This window comes from Pomacea canaliculata, linkage group LG4 (assembly GCF_003073045.1).
Source record: "Pomacea canaliculata isolate SZHN2017 linkage group LG4, ASM307304v1, whole genome shotgun sequence".
Classification (NCBI taxonomy): Eukaryota; Metazoa; Mollusca; class Gastropoda; order Architaenioglossa; family Ampullariidae; genus Pomacea; species Pomacea canaliculata.
In genome coordinates, this window is record NC_037593.1 from 4,019,914 (window position 1) to 4,040,432 (window position 20,519).

Genomic DNA, 20,519 nt, shown 5'->3' on the forward strand with positions numbered 1-20,519 from the left:
CCATTGTGAAAAATAATTCCCATACACTGTACAGTGTATTTCATGTTTAATTTATTCGAGCTGCACTCTTGCTTTCGGCCTCGGATGTTAGTTCATTCGCAGATTTCTTCTCTTTACAAATGTGTAGACAGAAGTACTTGAGTAAAGTTGCAACAGAAGAGCGATTTTGCACAGTAATTGAAACAGTCATTACAAATGGTCTAGTTACTCTAGTAGAAAGGACAGATTCATTGGATGGATGCCGGCTCGTTCCCAGACACAGGATGTAAGAAAGGATGCACGAGACACTGGAAAATTAAATAATGCTTTGAGTACATCGACATCAGATGTACCCGCCATGATTGCTCCCCGTTCCATTAATTTAAGTCCAAAGTAATTTGAAGGGCATGAAGGGGCAGCTGTGACAAACCCTTGGATTACAAGTCTGTGCGTGCAACATTTGGCGCTCGTGTAACGAGGGTGGGCATTACCCCGAGATGTGACTAACAACGAGCTGCTACGGGCCGATGGGTCTGTGGATAAGGGGTGGTGCCCCGGGTGGGGCTGGGGTGCTGGTGGATGGAGGAGCTGAATGGGATGGAAGAGGGGCTGAAGGGGAAGGACAGATGACTGTTGCGGCACATCTGGCGTGGGAAAAAAGAATGTGTTGTCTGAGTCGTGCGAGTCTTCTTCCGATACGTGGACTGCAGATAGCGCGCGGAACACGTGGGAGGGGTGTTGCTCGAGACGGGTGGAGGTGCTGCTGCTGCGATTAATAAGACCTAAAGAGAGCTTGTTTGGAGTTAATGACAGCAAACCATGGACAATGAAGAAAAAAAAATGTTGACACTTTACTGATAATTGTCAGGCATAGTAATGAATGAGATTAGTCAACAAAATATATTGTGGTAAACAACGTCGATTGTGTAATGAAAAGGATTGAAAGAACCCTGTACAGATCATGCCAAACCATGAAGGAACATTGAGAACTGTAGAGAGTAAACAGAAACACTTGTGATGATGCAATCACTAGCAGCGGCAAAATCTCGAGCATAGTTTTTAAAGTGATATACCTACAGTTTTCACTATAGGTCGTCCATGCGACAACATGATGTGGGCAAACAAATCCCATTATCATTAGTCAATAACAATAGTAGAAAGGTTGGACGGCCGTGTTTAACGCCGTGTCAGCAGCTAAAGGTTATGTCACACGAGAAACTGTCAGATTTATTGAATCAAGGAAACAAGACTTCCTGATGACAATAAAACAAAGACAATGAAGTTAATGAACTCATATAAACCAACAAAAATTAATAAACAGAAAGGATAAAAAAGAATAGTTTGTTAAAAGATGTTGATGGCTCTGAGAAGGCAACTATTAAAACAGAAGCTGTGAATCTTGTGAACCATGAATCTAATAAAGTTTAGCGGTTTTTAAAAATGAAAAAAATAAATTAGTTGTTTACTTCGTTAGGCAAGCACATCGCACTCTTGTGCCACAGTGAACACCATTTTAAGAATTAAAACGAAAAAAAAATGTGTTCAGTGCATGGTGAAGACAGTAATTGATTTATTTAGTAAAAATCGGAAATGACCCAAGTTAATATCGCTTATAGCTACTAATTGTTTCTGCCAAAGGCAAATTTTTAGAATGATGAATGGCGCGGGCTTAATGAACGAATCTAGCAAATGAAAAAAGTGCATTCAACTTTACGTTAGATTACTTATGTATTTAAAATAAAAATAGTCGATAACAACTATAACCTACAACTCCCACCTACATACGCAAATAATAACAAACTGTTATGTCTTTAGGAGATTGTAAGGTGCTTATGTATAAGAGATTTTTTTCCCTCCTGTCTCCAAAGATGCGTGATTATCACTCATTTCACTGCACACGCTGCCAACTGAGAAAAACAAAAGACTCCACCTGCAGTTTCACAGGGCAGGTCAGAGCCGGTGATAACGGAAGGCTCGTGGGGTCAAGTACACTTAAAAGGAGACAGTTCGTGAAGATCCGACAGCCCCGAACACGTTCAAGGGCACCATGGGAGAAATCCGAGACAAGAAGCCCACTGAGGAAAAGAAAGGAGTATAATTACTGTGAAATGTGGTTTCTTCAGTTTTTACGATCACTAGATTTTAAAAGATGGAGATTTCATTGAGCGAGTATTTTAAAATACTGTTATCAAGATGACTAAACAAAACTGGGTTTACTGTTGCCTTAGTTTACAATAAAAATGGAACTTTTATACACACTTCAAAAAGGAACAAAATAGATTTTTAAGTCCATGCTTTTGACATAATAATTTATTAATATCATAAGAAAGAATATTACGATGTATGTGCCAAAATCTCAATGAAACAGAAAATGAAGAAACCCTCCTTGTGGTAAAAATATACTCGAGCACACAATTTTATTTCTTGATTTATGACTTTGCCTGTAAATTAAACAAGTAAAACACAAAAGAGAGCTCAGTGCTAAAGAAAAATCGTTGTTTCATATCCCTGATACCCACATCCAGAATAATTTAGTTTAACTCAAAAATGAACGTATAAGAAAAGCTAACAAGCACTGCATGCATAAACCATGCACTGTTGAAAACTATTGACATCGCCTTCAAACTGCTTTTTTCTAACTACTGAGATCAAAGCAGGCACATCAGTGTTGCGAGATTCTTCAAGTATTTTTCTTTGATAGCCCTTATACTTTGTCATGGTGCCTGGCAGGTGAAGAGGAACACGCGTCAACTGGTAAGCAAATGATCTAGCGGTGATTAAGGCAAACACGGACACCATGTTGAGTTTTAAAATGTTACTAGAGTTAGAAGATCAATATACTTTGTTACATCTGTTGTCTACGTTTACAAAAATTGCACAAAGAAACAGTTGCAGGTTGTATCTCGCACGCACGCACGCACGCACGCACGTAGCCCGCCTCGTCTGTGGGTGTTATAGGAGGCGGGCTACTTAAGAGACCTACCCCGTATGTGGAAGAGAAGACTGAATACAACCGTAAGTCGTTAAGGACTGTCTTCGAAAGCGAGGCTCATTCCCTACGAACACTTAACCTCCGTCAAGTATCATACCTACACCAAAGAAACTACCCACACGTTTCGCTGCCACAGGTCAGACGATCAGTGAGTGATACAAGGAAAAGACATGAGTACCAGCGTACAAAGGATACTTGCTGTCTCTCCTGCAGACTGTTCAGCAATGTCCGCAGAGGCTGGTACTGTGACAAAGTTTGGGTGTTGCCCACCAGTACCAGCTTGTGTTTGGCTCGCGTCAGGGCAACGTTGAGGCGGCGAACATCCTGAAGAAGCCCAGACTTCTGCAAAAACAAAAAAAAAAAAAAAAAATAATTACAATCACACATTGTGCTCAGGCAGAGCTTGTCGATGCCATCCGTAGGTCCGACGTCGACCTGAGGGTGTACATCCAGCTAAAGATCAGTCCGTGTCTACACACACTTGCTTCCACTTATTCTTTCACTCAAGAGGTGTAAAGACTTCAAAGTTATGAAGCCACTTGTATGTAAAGCAGTTATTGTAAAGGACGTCAAAGATTCTTACGCCGACAGATCCGCCACCAGCGCAGCTGCGCACGAAGGAGACAAGGATGATGGCCTTGTCCCGGCCCTGGTACTGGTCCACTGTGTTGATCTCCAGGCCCTTCAGTGGCTGCTGCTGACTAGCTAGTCTCCGGAGGTGCTGCACTTGTGCCCGATACGGCGCGATCACACCCACGTCTTTGGCACGCACGCCGGCCTACAAACCACACGTGCACACACAAATAAAAATGCTCATATGAATTATGTTTACCATGCACCTCTCCCAGGGGTAAAGAACATTGTGTGGGTTGACACGTATGATTTGCAAAAAGTAAGCTTAAATAATATTACAGGAACGGGAAACCAACAAGAGGATTGCTAGGACAGCGCATGCAAAGGGCAAAATGCATTTGGGTAAGTAACAATTTATGCGATGAGGCAAAGTCTGACAGAAATTTATCGAGAATATGAACACTTAAGGGTCAATATTATAAGAAACTTTATTTTAATGTGAGTGAAGTTGATTTTCAGATTCTTCTCCCAGCTACTTTATGGGACGCTACGACTGGAGCACAACACTAGTATTTTGAGAATCACCAGAAACATTACAACAACAAAAAAACTTTTTTGTGCCCATGTAAGTCTGGACAGATCCAGTAAGAAAATTCTTCTTGCTGGAGACTTTAACTTGTCAGAACCCTTTTGTGTGTCCTTCTCTTCTTTATATTATGTTGTTATTATTGGACTGAAGATTAGTCACAAAGACAACACAGTAGTTCAAAAACTTAATTTTAGAGAAATTTTAATTACGGCAATCTATATGAAAGTTTGCTTGTACCTGTAGAAATAAGTGACAAATGTTAACAATTATAGATGCCTCCACTTTGTTCCAAAAGCCTTGTCCATCTGAAATTTCAGGTGCTGATATCTGGAAAGCAGAAGAAAATCAGTAATTCACACATAAAAGTCTGCTTACTATTCAGATTAAAGAGATATGGCATCACGGACAAAGCCCAAAGTGCAGCCATAATAATAATAATCATGAGGATTTATATAGCGATTTTACAAGAAATTTTTGCTCACAACGCTTTACATAAATCATATATATACATAAACAACCATGTAGAATAGACCCCATGATGGCAAGTCAGAGGGATTTCAGCATGGCAAGAGTCAGACTGGAGATGACAGAGTGGTAAGGGATGCAGTATAAAGCTCCACGTTGATCTCACTCACCTGCCTGGTGTCTAAAAAGACGACAGCTTTAGCCAGAGATGAGTCCAGGACTACCTTCATCCATTCTGGAGTGTTAGTCTATCAACAAAGGTTGTACTTCATTATCAGCAAAAAATGACCAAATTAAGCAAAAATATGTGTTGACTTTCCAATCAGACTATTTTTGGATTCTATTTGGACTGCATTCTGTTGAAAATTTGAAATTCAGTTACATTTTATGCATCGTAATATACCAATATAAAAAAAATTATGTAAGCTAGTAAGCCATACAGCAGTCAGTATTTAGAGAAACTTCTTTTTAATCAAGCTGCACTAAATGAAAAGTTGTCCTTAGCCTTACAAGAGGAACTGGGACATGTTGCACTGTTGCACATCCAACAGCAGGTGAACCACACTGCAAGGCGCCATTGTACACCAAATCATTGGCCAGCTGTACTATGGTACTGAAATGTTCACAGAATAATAAATAGATATGAAAGCAAGTAACGAAAAACAACATTTACTGGAATGTGTACTGTATCTTTAAATCAAATCAAGCAGCTTAATCTAGTCTGGTTTTTTGACATGACCTGGCACGACATTTTGCCGCAAGACTGTCTTTCAAAGCACTATGGAGGGAGGTTGATGCCGCGATGGCCAGGGGAAGAACTATGAATGTGAAAGAATGCACTGGCCATAACTGAACAGGATCTGCTCACAATTGTTCAAAAGACAGGTTCTCAAGCCTTGTCCACTATCCATGTGCTCCCCAAAATCCCTAACAACTGGTACCACTCAAGGGAAGGATGGCTGAATGACCTCATACTCACAAACATCTTCGCACCCAAGCATGTTCTCCTATACCTGTTAAAACAGCTTCTCACACAAAACACAGGAGTTGGCAGGCAAAGCAAATTAAAATAGTTTTTCTAGAGAGTGAGAGATCACAGCTAGCAAAACCAAATACTAAAATAAACACTAAAAGCTAATTAATTGTTTTTAGACATTTTATGCTGTTAACATGCCCTCTTTACAAAATGTCACACATCCAAGCAAAGACCCGTTCAAGTAAAAACTTCCCTGTCTGCTTAACAGTGATTGGGTACAAGGTCTTTTAGGGAATCAGGACATTAGGCTGTGTCCCTTAGCTGTTAATAATCTTAAATTATCAAACTCTTTCATGAGTTAAATGTAGAAGAAGCAAAGGGTTGCACTCAGCCTTTCACATACATTACCATAAACAGAGTGAATCTGTTCACTGCATGTGGTTCCCTGGTTATGGAATCTTTACCTTTTATATATGAAGTGAGCCAAGTTGTTTTCCCCCATGACCATACGTAAAAGATTTTGTTTATTTTGTTTTTAGTCCTCAATGGTTGGTTTCAAAGTCCAGGGAAGTTTTCACTAAAGGGGTGTACATTTAGCCTGTATGGAACCTATTTCAGTTACAAATTAGAAATGTAACCAAAATTTTCAACCTATTCATCCTGTATTGTAGACAGAGCTCGTATGTGGCACCAGATCCATCAAGACGTGAAAACAAACTTTCCTCCATGCCCAAGGACCTGAAAAAAAAAAAAAAAGAACAATACAATTAGTTCAGGGCTATTCACTGCTGACAAGACAGATGCTAGTTTGAAGGTTTGAATTTCTCTGTGCATACCTTTCTTTTAAAAAATGATGGCGAGTGCACACACTAAGTCAACTAGCAATTTGTTGTTCTTCTTCCTAATAACTTACGTTCAGGGCCGTGCTTAGGGGCAGGCGGACGAGGCATCTGCCTAGGGCCCCGCGCTTTAAGGGGCCCCGCCATTTTGATTAGTCATTTTCACTACAAAACTATGTAGTCATAAAATTCAGTCATTCTCGCTGGTACGTGCTTGGAGACAGAAGATGCTGTGACACCGAGGATTTCGCGTATCTTTTATATAAAATGTGATCCTGGCGCAAGGGCACACATGCCCTTTGTAGCCTCGGGCCACTAAAGTTGTTCTTCTGAATCATAACTTACGTTTATTCATTTTTGCATGGTGTGTATATCAGTGATCAATTGTGTGTAAGCTTGTATCAAAATCTTTTTGGGAAACAGAATGATATCCTGAGGTTTTTTTTTTTATTTATAAGAACGTGCAATATCACAATGAAACAAGGTAGGAAGAGAATTTTATCTCTTAACTCTTGAACTTTAATGATATTTTTGATTTATCTTCCTCCTTTTTTATGACTTTTTTTTTAATTTAAAAAATTAATTGAGTATCAGAATTAAAGGACAAGGCTGGACTCAATGTTAAGCTTTTTTTTTTTATTTGGGTAGGAAGGGGTGGGGCAGGGTGAACTTCTTTCATTAAAAACTTCTAAATTAGTTTAACAAGTAACTTAAACATTGGTAATAATACATATATGCTTTACCTGGCTTCTGTACTCTGCACCACTGGTGGTAATTGGTGCAGATCTCCAACCAGTATAAACTTTCAGCATGAAAGAGAGGGCCAAGACATGCTGGCTGTAGAATTTGAGATGCTTCATCAACAATGCAGATGTCAAACTTACGCTGCTGGAACACAGGATGATTGATGCCCAGACAACTTGTCGCGACTATTGCCTGAAAATTATTTAGAGATCTTTTCATAAAATGCCATGGAAGAGCTTTCTAAAGAATGCTCACAAGTTAAAAACAAACAAAACAATTTTATAGGGAAAACAATGAAAATGTGAGGTGTTTGCATGACAAGCACAAAATTTCCATGATGCAAAGAAAAATACAACCAACCAGAAATATAACTAAACAGATGAGCTAAAATAATTTTAAAAATTAAAAAGTAATTGAACAAAAAAATTATGGTTTACATTCACTTAAAATCACTTGTCAACTTACATATGAGCTGTAAAATTCTTTCAGTTCGCTGACAGACTTGATATTTAGAGTCAAGTTTTCAGCAACAAAATTCTGAAGGTGTGGATGAACACGGCTAGATCTGCCCAGGCGTAGGAATGGAACATTATCCTGGTTCACAAATCAAAGAGCACACAGAATTTCCCTTGATTACAAAATAATAACCAATTTTGAGAAAAGACTATTGGTGAGAAAATAAAGATATTCTGGGGTAATGCGGGTAAACTGTGGCATAAATTCTTTTATCTGTGAGAACATACTTGCAATGTATAAGAACACAAACGAATGTCTAAAAACACTCTACAAACCCATATGCAAATCACAATCAAGTCCTAGAACCTCAAGAGTCAGGTGGATAACTCCTTAGCTGGAGGGCTAGCATATAGTAGTCTATAAACTCCTCACATTTTATGAAGATTTCAACTATTGCTTGGTGTTTAGCCATTCAGTTAGGTCCCACCAATGTTCTATGCACTTTGCTCTAGGGTTCGAGGCTTGAGATTATATAAACCAAAAGAAAAAAAAAATCAAACAAACAAAAAAGGACATCTACAGTCTAGTGTACCTCCTTCAGTTTAAGCAAAATGTTGTCTACAGCAGAATGAGTATAGCTGGTCAACAGTACAGAGTGTCCAAGCTCTTTCAGAATTTTTACCAAACTCACAATGGTTGATGTCTTCCCTGAGGTCAAGAAATGCATATAAAAATATAGCAATAGGTTGAAGCATGGAAAGCAAAGTTTAATGAAGGAAGAACTGAATTACCAAACTTTAAACGAGGCTCCAAAACTATGCATGACCTGAACTTTGGAAATAATTTGTTATAACAATCAACCTCCCATAAACATCTTGGCATTTTACCTTGGAATAACTGTAGAAGGGACAAGCACATAAATTATGTTGCTAGAAAGTTGTTGATCGACTATCTCAAGCAATATAAATATCAGTTAAGAAGGAAAACAACCATAACAGTATAAAAACATCTTTTGCTTTACCAATTATTGATTATGCTGATCAGATGTCATCTGGGATGGCTTTAATGACTTAAAATCATTGATCAGAAATTCACCCTTAAACTATAAGAATTATTATTATATTATGTCTAAAAGGAAAAAAAGACAAACTAATAAATTTAAAATGATAAATGGACAAAGCTGCTATACAGGGAAAATCTACAGGAATGTAGAGGACTAACCTGTTCCTGGGTAGCCTTTTATTAATGCATAATCTTTGCACATTAGTACCTAGAGGAAAAGATATTTTGTTTATTAAAATACAATTTAAAAATTCATCTTTAGCAAATTAACTGAAGGCAGAGAGAAGAATCTTCCTGCACAACAAAACTTGTAAGATTCATTTTCTTTGAGAACATCCATGCATGCATGCACACACTTTCTCTCTTTGGTTCTTCATAGCCAGCACAGATCAGAATACATTCCTAATTAGTCCTTCTAAAGGTAAATATAGATTCACCTAATCTACATCTTCCTTCAAAATGACTGTTTTCTGCAGCTTCTATTTCTAACTATTCACCCAGTCAATATTTACCTTCAAAATGGCTGTTTTCTGTGGCTTGTTTAGGGGTCGAAAAATATTTTTCACTGTAATAAAAATGTTTCATTTTGAAGGTGGGACACCTACTCCAAGAAATAAAACATTTGTTTTGAATATATTGAAAAGTTTTCTACCATAGAGTATTAGAATACCATATTTATAACACATGGAAAATGTTTTTGGGCAACTACAATGAAAATTTTGATTTTAATGAAAACGAAAAGAAATTGCATGACTGGAGTAATTCACAATTTGCCTTTAGCTCAAAATCAAAAATTTAATTGCCCAAAGATCAAACCTCTCCCCACAGCTGCCTTGGACAAAGTCAGGCTGAATTCTGGCTTCTTCCTGTCTATGACAAGTGACCTTAATTTTTCACTGCAAAAAATTTTCAGAAACAAAAGATACTTTTATCTGTTTTAATGTGACAATTAAATTACAAGAAAGTAGTTTATGTATAAGACAAACATGGCAGACCCTTTAGAACAATGAGAAGAAGAAATGCAAGAATATTTTTAAATACTGCAAAAGAAGTTTTCATTAAAATTGTTAAAAATGCATTTAACAAAATCAGAAATGCAAAATATGAAAAGGCAGTGCACCTACCTGTGAGGGTTGGACTCCATCAATCGGGCCAAGTTAGACATAAGGTAATTGGCTGAACTGTATGTATCACAACGATCAATACGGAACACTTCAGTCCGAAATTCTTTGTTGTCATGGAAACTATCCCTGAAAAGCATCCCATTTAAATGGCATGTTAAATGAAACATTTACCATACATTCTCCAAAAACAGGCCATGGTTAAAAACAAACAAAACACAAAAATGTAACTACATATTACTTACCTGTCTACCACTATATCTACAGCATCTTCGGACACGTCTTTGATAAAGCCTGTTGACAGTGCAATAAGGCGGCCATCTTCAGAACTGATCACAACTGAGTCATTCTTGTTGATTCCAACAGTGTTTATGGCACAACCTGAAAATCTAAAGTTCAGGACACACCACAACCAGTAAGGCTTGTATCGTTCATACAGCACAAGGGAAAGATTTTTTAAAGGAGATCTAAATCATTCTCAAACATTTACTAACAACAATGGTAATGAAAAAAACGGTACAAAAGTCACTTTTAGTTCACTTGCCATTTCATTTCTTTATCATAATAATGTAGCTAGATAACAACAGCTAATCCAGCAACAGATCAGTCACTATCACTTTGCTGCATACTACATGGCATCCATTTTAATGTGTTATTTATTTCATAATTTATCTCAGATAATAAAGTACTAACGAAAATAAAAAAGAACAATGAAAGATAAGTTCATGCTGAAAGTCCTGTCTGATGTTTTTGAGATGTTAAGCTGACTGACCCTGGTCTGCGTTGAAATCGGACGCAGCATCCCTTGCCTTCGGTGAAGCTCTGTGACTCTGGCACTCCTAGAATCGTGCTCGAAATCACCATCTGCTGCAGGCAATCTCCCTGATGCTCTCTGTCAAGTCAAAATAATTTGATCATATTCTCTCTTCTAGATAAATGACTAAGAATCCTATTTGTTTCCCTCCAAGATCTCTTTCTCAATTGAACAATTCAAAATTGAATTCTCATATCGTCAATTTCAGCCAAAGCATTATCATTTATAGTGAGACTAAGCCTAGGATGAGGATGTGGGGGTGGACCAAGTCTATTCACATCACCTTTCTGCACTGGAAAGACACCATATGCCACTGATGCCCTTTTGACTGCTCACTGCCTGTTCAAGTTCCATACATAGAAACCAGTGTGTGAAGTATTGCAGATGGGTGGAAGACAGTGGGCCAAAGTGTCAGGTAGCAGCTTCCTCATAGCATGGTTTTCAGCCAGCTGAAGCTCTTCTGCACTTCTGAAGCACAAAATCACAAACACACCAACACTTGCAAAGCATGAAAACTAATTCCAAAGTAGGAAAATTAAAATCATTCATGACCCTTAATAAAAATAGACTTGAACAAACAAGCATAAAAGATCTTTGATTAACTTTTACTTTTACTAATCATCAATAGTCCAAAAATTAAGAGAACTAAAAATTTGGAACACTGCAAATGCGATTGGCTTGAATGAAGACCCCATGAAGACAATGAATATAATGAGGAGTTCCAATCTCTGCAGTCCTCCAGCATTAAGATAAACTTGTTACATCTTTACAAGAATCAGAAAACTGTTTAGCACTTCTTATGCATCAATTCTATAGTATGTTTTGCTGCATCTACAAATTCTGAATCTGCAGCTAGCCCATATGGCACATAAAACCAATCACTTCATGACAAGTGTTCGTGCGAACCCACCTTTGGAAAATGGTACAGGTAAGCAGCTGAGGACACTTGCTGCATGACCTCAAGTTATCGATTGGGTTTGGCAGGTGACCTATACGGTAATTTGCGTGACCATCATCTTCAACAGTTTTGATGGTCTGGCGACTTAAGTAGTGAGCCATCTCATTACGAAGCTGTAGCAAACCTGAAAGTTACAAAAGGCCTTATTCACACTCTACAGCTTTCCTAATTTGGATTTTAAAACAGCTTTCATCAATAAAATTAACAAATAAAGAGTGAAATGTTTGTAAGAATAAAACAAGGGCTGGAGCAAGAGAGGAAAGCATGGACAAAAAGAAATACTTGAGTATTCATTTTTCTACAGGATTTTGCAGTTAATACTGACAAAAAAGGTTTGTATTATATTCTAAATATAACGCTCATTCTAGTTAAGTCTCAAACATTAATGAACAAATGTAATCAACTAATGCTTTAAAAGTAAAAAACTACCTTGTTTGTTTTCTGCCTTAACAGGAATTACTTTCATATCTGGCTGCTTCAGGTACAAAAGTAATCCCTCTTCTGGATCATCACGGCGATCTGATGTCATGAGAGAGTAAAGTGTTACCTGACGAAGACAAGAGAGAGTGAAGTGTTATCTGAAGAAGATGTGGAGAAAAGCTCTTCTCAATTAAGATATCAGAGAGATTTCTTCTGAGATTATTTTGACCCCTGACCAAATCTTTACAGTGTTTTGTGTAAAAATCATGCTAAAAAATATCTCCAACATTCTGCATCTAGTCCACAATCTACTCTAAAAGCAGGCATGAGAAAGGACTTTTCATCGTAGACATCAAAATCAAAAACTTTAACACAAAAGAAGTAATAGCACTGTTCATGTTTATTTAATGGGACAAGATAAGTTTATTTTCACTCTCTCAAATGATCAAAAATGACCACAGGAAATATCCTTTGTATCATGCCCTGAAACAACATCACACTGCTGATAATTAGAAAGTTATCAGGATGAAAACAAAACAAAAGATAAATAAAATTGAAAACTCTAAGCTACTCACCTGCCCTTTGTGTTCCACAGAGTAAGAAGCTTTCCCTGTCTTCAACTCCAGAGGCAAAACTTTCCTAATTACCTGTCCAGGTTTTTTCCCAAGCTATGAAAATAATGTAACAATAGACTGTAGATCTGCAGCAGTCATCATCATCACCACCACCACCACCACCATCATTATAATCAACAATGACAGTGACTGAGTTGCAAATATGCAAAGATAAATTAATCTGACAAATAAAAGTAAAGAGAAGAGAACCCCTTTCTATACTCTCTGGAATTTACACATTCTACAATGTACCTACAGATGATGTTAACTGAGAAGTAATCATGTGAAAAAAAATCATTAGCACATGTTTACCTTCACTTCAACAGTCATGTCAATTTTGCCTTTGATACCATATCTGAAAAGCAATTATAAAATAATTATACCTCTGTTCACATATCACAACTATATACATTATATCAAAAGTATCAGCAAATGAAAACAATGGAAAGTAATAACTTCTTTTATTTTAAATTCGGTTTTACAGTAAAAACAGAACAAAATTAATGTACAAGCAGTAAATGTTAACTGTCTGCCAGCTTAGTTGAAATGGATTAATATCTAAGATAATTTCACAATTTTGACATGCAGAGCAGTACTTGTGCTGGACAGTGTGTCTTAAATTTTCTGAAGGTAATTAAAAAAAACTGTGTATTTTACCTTGGTGACCAAATGGTCTCTTCAATGTCGTGTATTTTAACTACACTTACTTCTGAGACAGGTCTGCAACAATTGAAAAAGGGGAAAGATGAAGAAAAATTGATAAAATGGACATGCATTTAAAATGGCTTCATTTATCTTAATACATTTTTATAATTTTTTTAGAGTTTAGGTATGATGATCTCATCTTTACACTTCCCCCATGCCATGTCCTCAAAAAGAATATGAAAGCCAGATTACCAAGGCCAAAGATTAAGAATATTTCTCCATGGTTTCAACAATCACCTTTGAGAGTTATCAGTCACATCCACATGTTGCTTCTGCCATGTCTGAAGTGGTTCAATGTAAGACTGCACTTCACACAGGACTTGAGATTCCCTTACTCCTTGCCCATACCTGGTCAAATAAGACTGCATTTAAGGAATACATGTATTCCATGACACTGTACATAGGAATACATGTATTCCATGACACTGTACATCAATGATACAAGAAAAAAGAAACAGGTTCAGCAGATTCAAGCAACACTATCAATATCTGAAATCACAAACTATTGCTGGCTCACATTTCATGCAGAAACTTTGGTGACTGTACAATCATCTCTGCTGTAGACATGATGTCATCTCTATTTAGTATTTGATTTTTCACAGCCTGAAAATACAGACATTTACAAAGTGATAAAGACATAAGATGTACCATAAACACAGCATTGGTTACAACAAAAAAATTATTAACCCTTATTGATAAAAAATTCTCATGCATATCAAGCAAACACTATCAATATATTCTGCTGATTATAACCAACCTTTCACAAAGAATATGTATGTCTTTAATAATCAATACAGTCAAATCTCCCTACTATGCCACCTACAAAAGTTCGAGAGTGGCATAGTACGTAACGGCTTTCTTTGTCAAGTTACCCTTCAGTCCAAGCAGGGGTGGGCAATGGGATGAGAAATGGACTAATATAGTTAACTCAGCTGTATGTATAGTTGTTACTGTTCTTAGGTCTGGTCCAAAGCTCTCAAGAAAGCTAAATGCGATTGCCATAAAGCATGTGGTTGTTTTTGCCATCTAAACCCTGAGAAAATAGCAAGCAATCATCACAGCATGAAATAGTAAAAATTATTCAACATTCAGCAAACAAGCAAAAGAAAACAAAATTACCTGGTAATCTGACGAATAAATTTTATAATTGATGGCCTTATTGAATATCACTGGGATTTAGTGGCAAAATATTCTCCTGAACAGCTCAGTTACATTTTAAGGGGATCTGCCTGTGACAAGATGATTTACTTAGTTTTCCTTTTGTGTAATGACAGTGAATAAAACAGTTGCAGCTCAGACACTACCACTACTTTACCTTGAATTTTTCATTCAAAACAGATCTGAAAAAGACAAGAGACAACTCTGTTTGTAACCTGCTGGAGGCACTTAAAATAATATCTCAGTAAACATATATGGAAATTAAAGAATGTTAAGAAAGACAATTTAGAAATGGTTGTTTCTGAGAACCACAGGTGGATACACAGAACAAATAAACATTCTTAAATTATTCTTTAAACTAGCTGAAATTAACCTTCCTGAAGAGTGCTACTCATAACAGACTTAAGTCATTCAGAATGGTCTGAGTGGATCACATTCAACTTAACATATGTCAGGCATGATGGAAGCAATAAACTAAGCATGACCACTAGGATGGCCAGCACTATTTGTGTTCTTCACCTCTCATTCCTAGGTCAAACCGTTCTCTCCTGCCCTAAAGTAGAAGTTTGGCCTTTAATTTTTTAAATATTACGCAGTTGTATTTTATTGCATTATCACAAGAATCAAAATCCTAAGCTTCCTTCCTGTACTGTAGTGTAGAAATATGAAACTGTACTAGTTTTTCAACAAAAAGTTATCCAGATACAAATTAAAAAACACCACCCACTGGGATTTTAAAATTAATATGATACAATCAATGTTACCTTCTTAAGCAGTGAACTCCAGAAACAATGGTTGTTCCAGACAGCAGCAAATCTGGGTTAACAACAATCTGTCCAGAACTGTTGTTGACAATCATTACATTTCTTTCATTTTCAACAGACTGACCTCTGTCACTAGGATATTGACAATGTCCCCTGGCTGTACATGTGTATCTGACCTAAATCACACAAATAACCATATGATCTCTAAATAAAAAAAAATTCTTTTCAACCCATTTAAATAAAACAATATTTCTCCACAAACAACAGAAGGCTTCATATCAATGGAAAAGAGAAAAACAGATATTTACAAATATTCTATTTGAAAAACAGGAAAAAGAAATTTCATGGAAAGACTAAATCTTAACAGAAAGCCTAAAAAGAAAATAAAACTTGTTTTTCTCCCCCTCACCAAAATTCTTGCAAGATGCACTTGTACTTCACTTCTTCGTCACCAGCCTTGGCAAGTTCCAAATGAAGGTCATAATTCCTGAAGTAATAAATGCAATTAACTTCCTCTGAAATTATTTCATGTTGCCTGCTGTTATTGTCCACAAATTCTTATTGTTTACAACACTTGGTTCCCAGATGGAGTGCACCACAGACCAGTGTTGTGGCCTAAGCAGCCTTTATAGTTTTTTTTTGTTTCTTCTTTATACAGAAAATATGCTTAAACTGTAAGATAAAGTAATATGTTCAGGGTGTCCTTTAAAATGTGTACAAATATTGTAAACTCATTAAAATAAAACAATTAAATAAGGAAAATATTGTTTATTTTAAACTGTCTTTAGCACACTTACGAATCTCGTGAAACAGCACAAACAGTAAATCTGTTCCAGAGCTCTGTAAATGATCTGCTCGGATGATTTTTCAGCTGCCTTCTCTCTTAAAGAAAAAAGAAAAAGGTTGATGTGCGCTAGTCAATATTACAAAACACATATTATCACACAGAGACAAATGTTTAGTTTTACAACACATGCATTTTTGTTAATAAAAATATTTATTCTTTCTGAATATATATGTATGTATGTATATAACACATGAACCAATATTGCAATTAAGATTATGACCATTTTATAACCACTTTGGAAAAATTCTCTGGTCAGATGATGTTGGGGCAATTGATGGGATAATGGATGATGCACATGCCATCACAACAGAATCAAATGTCATGGATCAAATCTCAGAGCTGACACATATTTATAAGGCTGACTGTCAGTGGTTTTCTCTGGGTGCTCTAGTGTGTGAATTTACATTCATGTATGTATGAAGACAGTAGTCCTCATAGTAAACTTGTTTCTATTTTAGCATTGAAATGTGCAATAAGTATGTTGAATGAAATTGCAAAATATAAATGTACTATTAATACTGTGTGAACAAGATACTACCAGAAAAATGCTAGATCAAAAAAACAAATCTGACTAAACATTGCTTAAAAATGCAAAGAAAGTAGCAAAAGATTAAAACAGAAAACCTTCCCAGTCATGCTATAACAATTCATTATAACACTGATTTAAATAAATCATCCTTTCACAGGTCAGCTTGCAAAGCCCAGAGGTGCACTGGTTTGATACCCGTTATGCGCAGCAAACTTCCCCCCAGTTAACCCAGCTGTGGGAATGGGTATCTGACTCCATAAAGGATGGGAAAGAGAAAGCAGCAAGGGAGAGGTAATGGGCACCATCTTCACAATTAACCAAAAAAAAAAAAAAAAAAAAAAAAACTTGCTCGAAAGCAAGTGCACTAACACTTCACTCCCTAATGATTGAAAAAGGCAAGGGACAGTCTGTTACACTACTATTCTTTGCAATATTGGTAAAACTTATATGGCAGCATTTAACTTTTTAGCATTAAAACATGTACAAAGACAAACTATTTTATATCTTGTGATTTCCTCACAAATCACTCACACATCACTTATAATCACACATCCATACACACACATGCGTTCATGAACCCAAGTGTGCTTATACTTACTGTGTGCCATATTTCTTGGATTTGGAAGAAGTCAAATGGGTCACAATCTTATAAGGGTTTGCATCAGGTGATCCAGGTTCTTGCATGCTCACAGGAGGTAGACTGAGTGCATCACCACTTAGCTCAAAATATTTCATCTCCATATCAGTCAACGCATCAGACAAAACTGAAATATTATGACCAGGCAAATGACTGCTTGAAATATCTGAATTTGTACTGCAGCGTTTGAAAGATACTGAACAGCCATCTGATGATGATTCCAAACACGATTTGGGCAACATTGTTTCATGATGTTCCTGCTCCTGAGCTAGTTCCAAATCCATATTGAGCAAGTTCTTATTAGGTTTACCCATAGGCATTTGCTGTTGCAGCCACTGACTGCAAGCTTTTGTTCTCTTTTTCCTTGGGACCACTCACCGAACACAATTGTCTAGAACCTGCTGCTGTTTGTGCATGTTTCCCCTTTGTACATAATGACTGAGGCACCATGGGAAATGGTGTCAGCTCTTCTAGGAGTTCTACCAGGATGTTATCATCTTTGCAAGATATACTTGCCTCCTTTGTGCTTGCTTTAGAGGATCCTGAAATCTGGTAACTATTCACATGATTGTCTATTTGCTTCACATCTGTAAACCCTGCCATGGCAATAAGCTGCCTCTTTGCCTTAATCACTCGACTGGAACCACACCCTTCTTCAATTTTGCCACCGCTATTCCGTTTTGCAACAGGTGAAATACCTGACTTTGCCATACGTTTTGTGTTCTTGCCATCAGAATACAGCTTCTCAGGTGTATTTGCCTGCTTTTCATTATTATTTACTAAATGTTCTTCAAAAACAGTTTCTGGACACAGATTTAAAGATGTGTCATCATATGTCTCCTTGAGATTTTCAGTGATATTTTGCTGATCTAAGTTTACTTCAAGTGCTGTGATCATGTTAAGCTGTCCTTTGAATGAGGAATCAGTAGCACAGATAGATGATGAACTTTGCTGTCCCTTTTTTTCTAGACTCTTAGTGACTCTATGTCCTCCCTCCAGTGTTTTAGACAGGATGCTAGCCCCATGCTCTCCAAACTCTACAGTTACTATTCCTGCTGGCTTTTTCAAAACTCGCTTCACCTTTGACTTTGGAGAGACAGTTTTCTTCCCTGGCATTGTTGTCAGAAGTGAAACGGGGCGTAAAAAACTTCGGCTGATGGCTACGGCTTTCAATGCAGTCTTGCTTTTATAAAGCCTGTCCTCTGGAGTATCAGGAATGATTAAAATTTCAGGACTGCAGAGCAAGTCAGTACTGTCTTGCACTGACTTCTGTGGAGTGGAGTGTGCAACTGCATGGGTTGCAGCCACATCCTTCAACACTGTCAAACACTGGCTTTCTGAATTAGACCTGCAAACTAATTTTCTTTTTCCTTCACTGTAATTACTAGAAGAGCAGGTTGCGGAAGGTCCACTAAGTCTTTCACTGCTTCCACGGCAACTAGCTGGATTTCTTCTGGCAGAAGATTTGTTGAGTATTTCCGGTAGGTTGTCTTTTTTCTGTAAGCTTGATACACCAATACTTGAGAATAGTTTGCTTGGTGGCTGCTCTGATCCTGGCCTCTGGAAAACAGATTGTGTTCAAGGTAAGGAAAAATAAAATTGAAAGTAAAAAAAACCAGAAGTGTTTACCTTTACAGGTTTCCATGATCATCAGATTTACAAGAATTATAGTGGAGGCCAAAATGTCATGTTTGATCTTTGATTAAACTTATTGAATCAACACATCTTTCCAAGGGATTACATGCATTTTTGGAATTATTACATTTTGATCCTAAGTAAACAGCTCTCACAAAATGGTTAGTAGTCTTTTTTATAAACACTGCCCTTCTTTTGTTTTACCTGTCACTCATACAGAGTCAAGATACAGACTTTCCTTTTGAATCAATCAATCTTTATTGTCTGTACTAGGTATAATCCAGGACAGACATTTTTCTTTTGCTCACAAAATATTTAATACATGTGAACATAATATAATGTATATATGTATGTAAACCTACACACCCATATAACAACATTTAAACTGCACGCACATCTCTCACGCATATACATGAGCTTTATCCAATGCATCAACATCTGTCATCTTCTGATAAGATCCTATCTTGACAATCAGAGTTTTCCTCTACACTATAAGCATAATACATGGACTTCAAGACTGTTAAGAACCATAGCGTGTAAAGCTTGCAACCTGGCAGAATAGGCCTTTCCAGAATGCAAAAAAAAAAATAAATAAATAAAATGCTGTCAAATGTAATCACTAAGGCCTGTACTCAAAATTTTAAATAAAAGTTGACACACTTTACCTTGAAAAATGCAGATATTTTCTTTTGTGTCCCATTCTGTAAACACACATACACACATATGAATGCAATCCCAGAGAAAATCAAAGATGGTTAAAAAAACAACAACTAATATTTAAAGTTTAAAGGTAAAGACTATAATGTATTCCTCACTATCAATCTTCTTCCTTCAAGTGTATATATATTTAATGTCTGTGCAGAAGTATATATATATGAATGCATATATGTATATATGCATATATACATATCATGATATATTTATATATGTGTGTAGAGGTCTCATTTCATCCAAATATAAATAAAGTTAAAATTTCATCCAGTTATTCACACTGTTCAAGTTAGATTCTGAAATGTTAAAATGGGTAGTATGTTACCTCAGGTTCTCTCAGTTTGGTTGGTTTCATTGTAATTCACTGTTTTTCCTTCCTGTTCTTTTTTAAACTCCTAGCTTTTGATGAGACTTGACCATGTGATCTGTTATACTCCTGGCATGCATGTCTGAAAAGCAAAAAAAAAACACGGCACCCATCCACCCACCCCAAAACACATGCGCGCGCGCACACACACACACACACAGATTAGTATCTGCAAGATTAGGAGGTTGAAGCCATGATACAGAAATATGATCAATATAAAAAGTGAAAATCGTTAGTGAAACAGTGCAATTTTTTTTAAAAAAAAAAAACTGTGTATGAAGAAATTGTACTTTAAAACAGGTACCTCATGCTTTTCGCTCTAATAGATTGTAGCAAAATTGTAATGAAACACTCTAAACATCTGTATCCATGCCATAGAACTTCAAGTCAAGAAAAGCAGTACAAGTAGTAAAATGAATTTTTGCCGAAAATTTAATCAAATAAATATTGTTCCCAAGAACTAAGTTCTGCAATCTATAACTCGTCCATGCTTATAGATCCACTGTCACCGATTACTGTTTAACCTTTTAGGTCATAAGAAAAGTAACCTGCATGATCACCGCA

General features: G+C 36.7%; 1 protein-coding gene across 1 annotated transcript; it reads right to left on the reverse strand.

Moving 5' to 3' along the window:
* Window positions 1-2,274: 2,274 nt before the first annotated feature.
* Window positions 2,275-20,473, reverse strand: LOC112561447 (DNA replication ATP-dependent helicase/nuclease DNA2-like). Its single transcript, XM_025233954.1, is given in 37 exon segments — window positions 2,275-2,746; window positions 3,167-3,313; window positions 3,555-3,749; window positions 4,371-4,460; window positions 4,769-4,846; window positions 5,109-5,211; window positions 6,226-6,312; window positions 7,157-7,220; window positions 7,223-7,349; window positions 7,623-7,751; window positions 8,206-8,321; window positions 8,835-8,883; window positions 9,188-9,240; window positions 9,492-9,571; window positions 9,800-9,925; window positions 10,042-10,185; window positions 10,569-10,688; window positions 10,894-11,008; window positions 11,011-11,078; window positions 11,521-11,692; window positions 11,998-12,115; window positions 12,564-12,656; window positions 12,915-12,957; window positions 13,260-13,322; window positions 13,545-13,655; window positions 13,825-13,910; window positions 14,119-14,126; window positions 14,301-14,340; window positions 14,623-14,647; window positions 15,230-15,405; window positions 15,488-15,500; window positions 15,639-15,716; window positions 16,027-16,111; window positions 17,204-18,802; window positions 19,543-19,578; window positions 19,914-20,037; window positions 20,260-20,473. Coding segments are annotated over 34 exon segments (3,075 nt in total). The 5' UTR covers window positions 17,214-18,802; window positions 19,543-19,578; window positions 19,914-20,037; window positions 20,260-20,473; the 3' UTR covers window positions 2,275-2,683.
* Window positions 20,474-20,519: the final 46 nt, after the last annotated feature.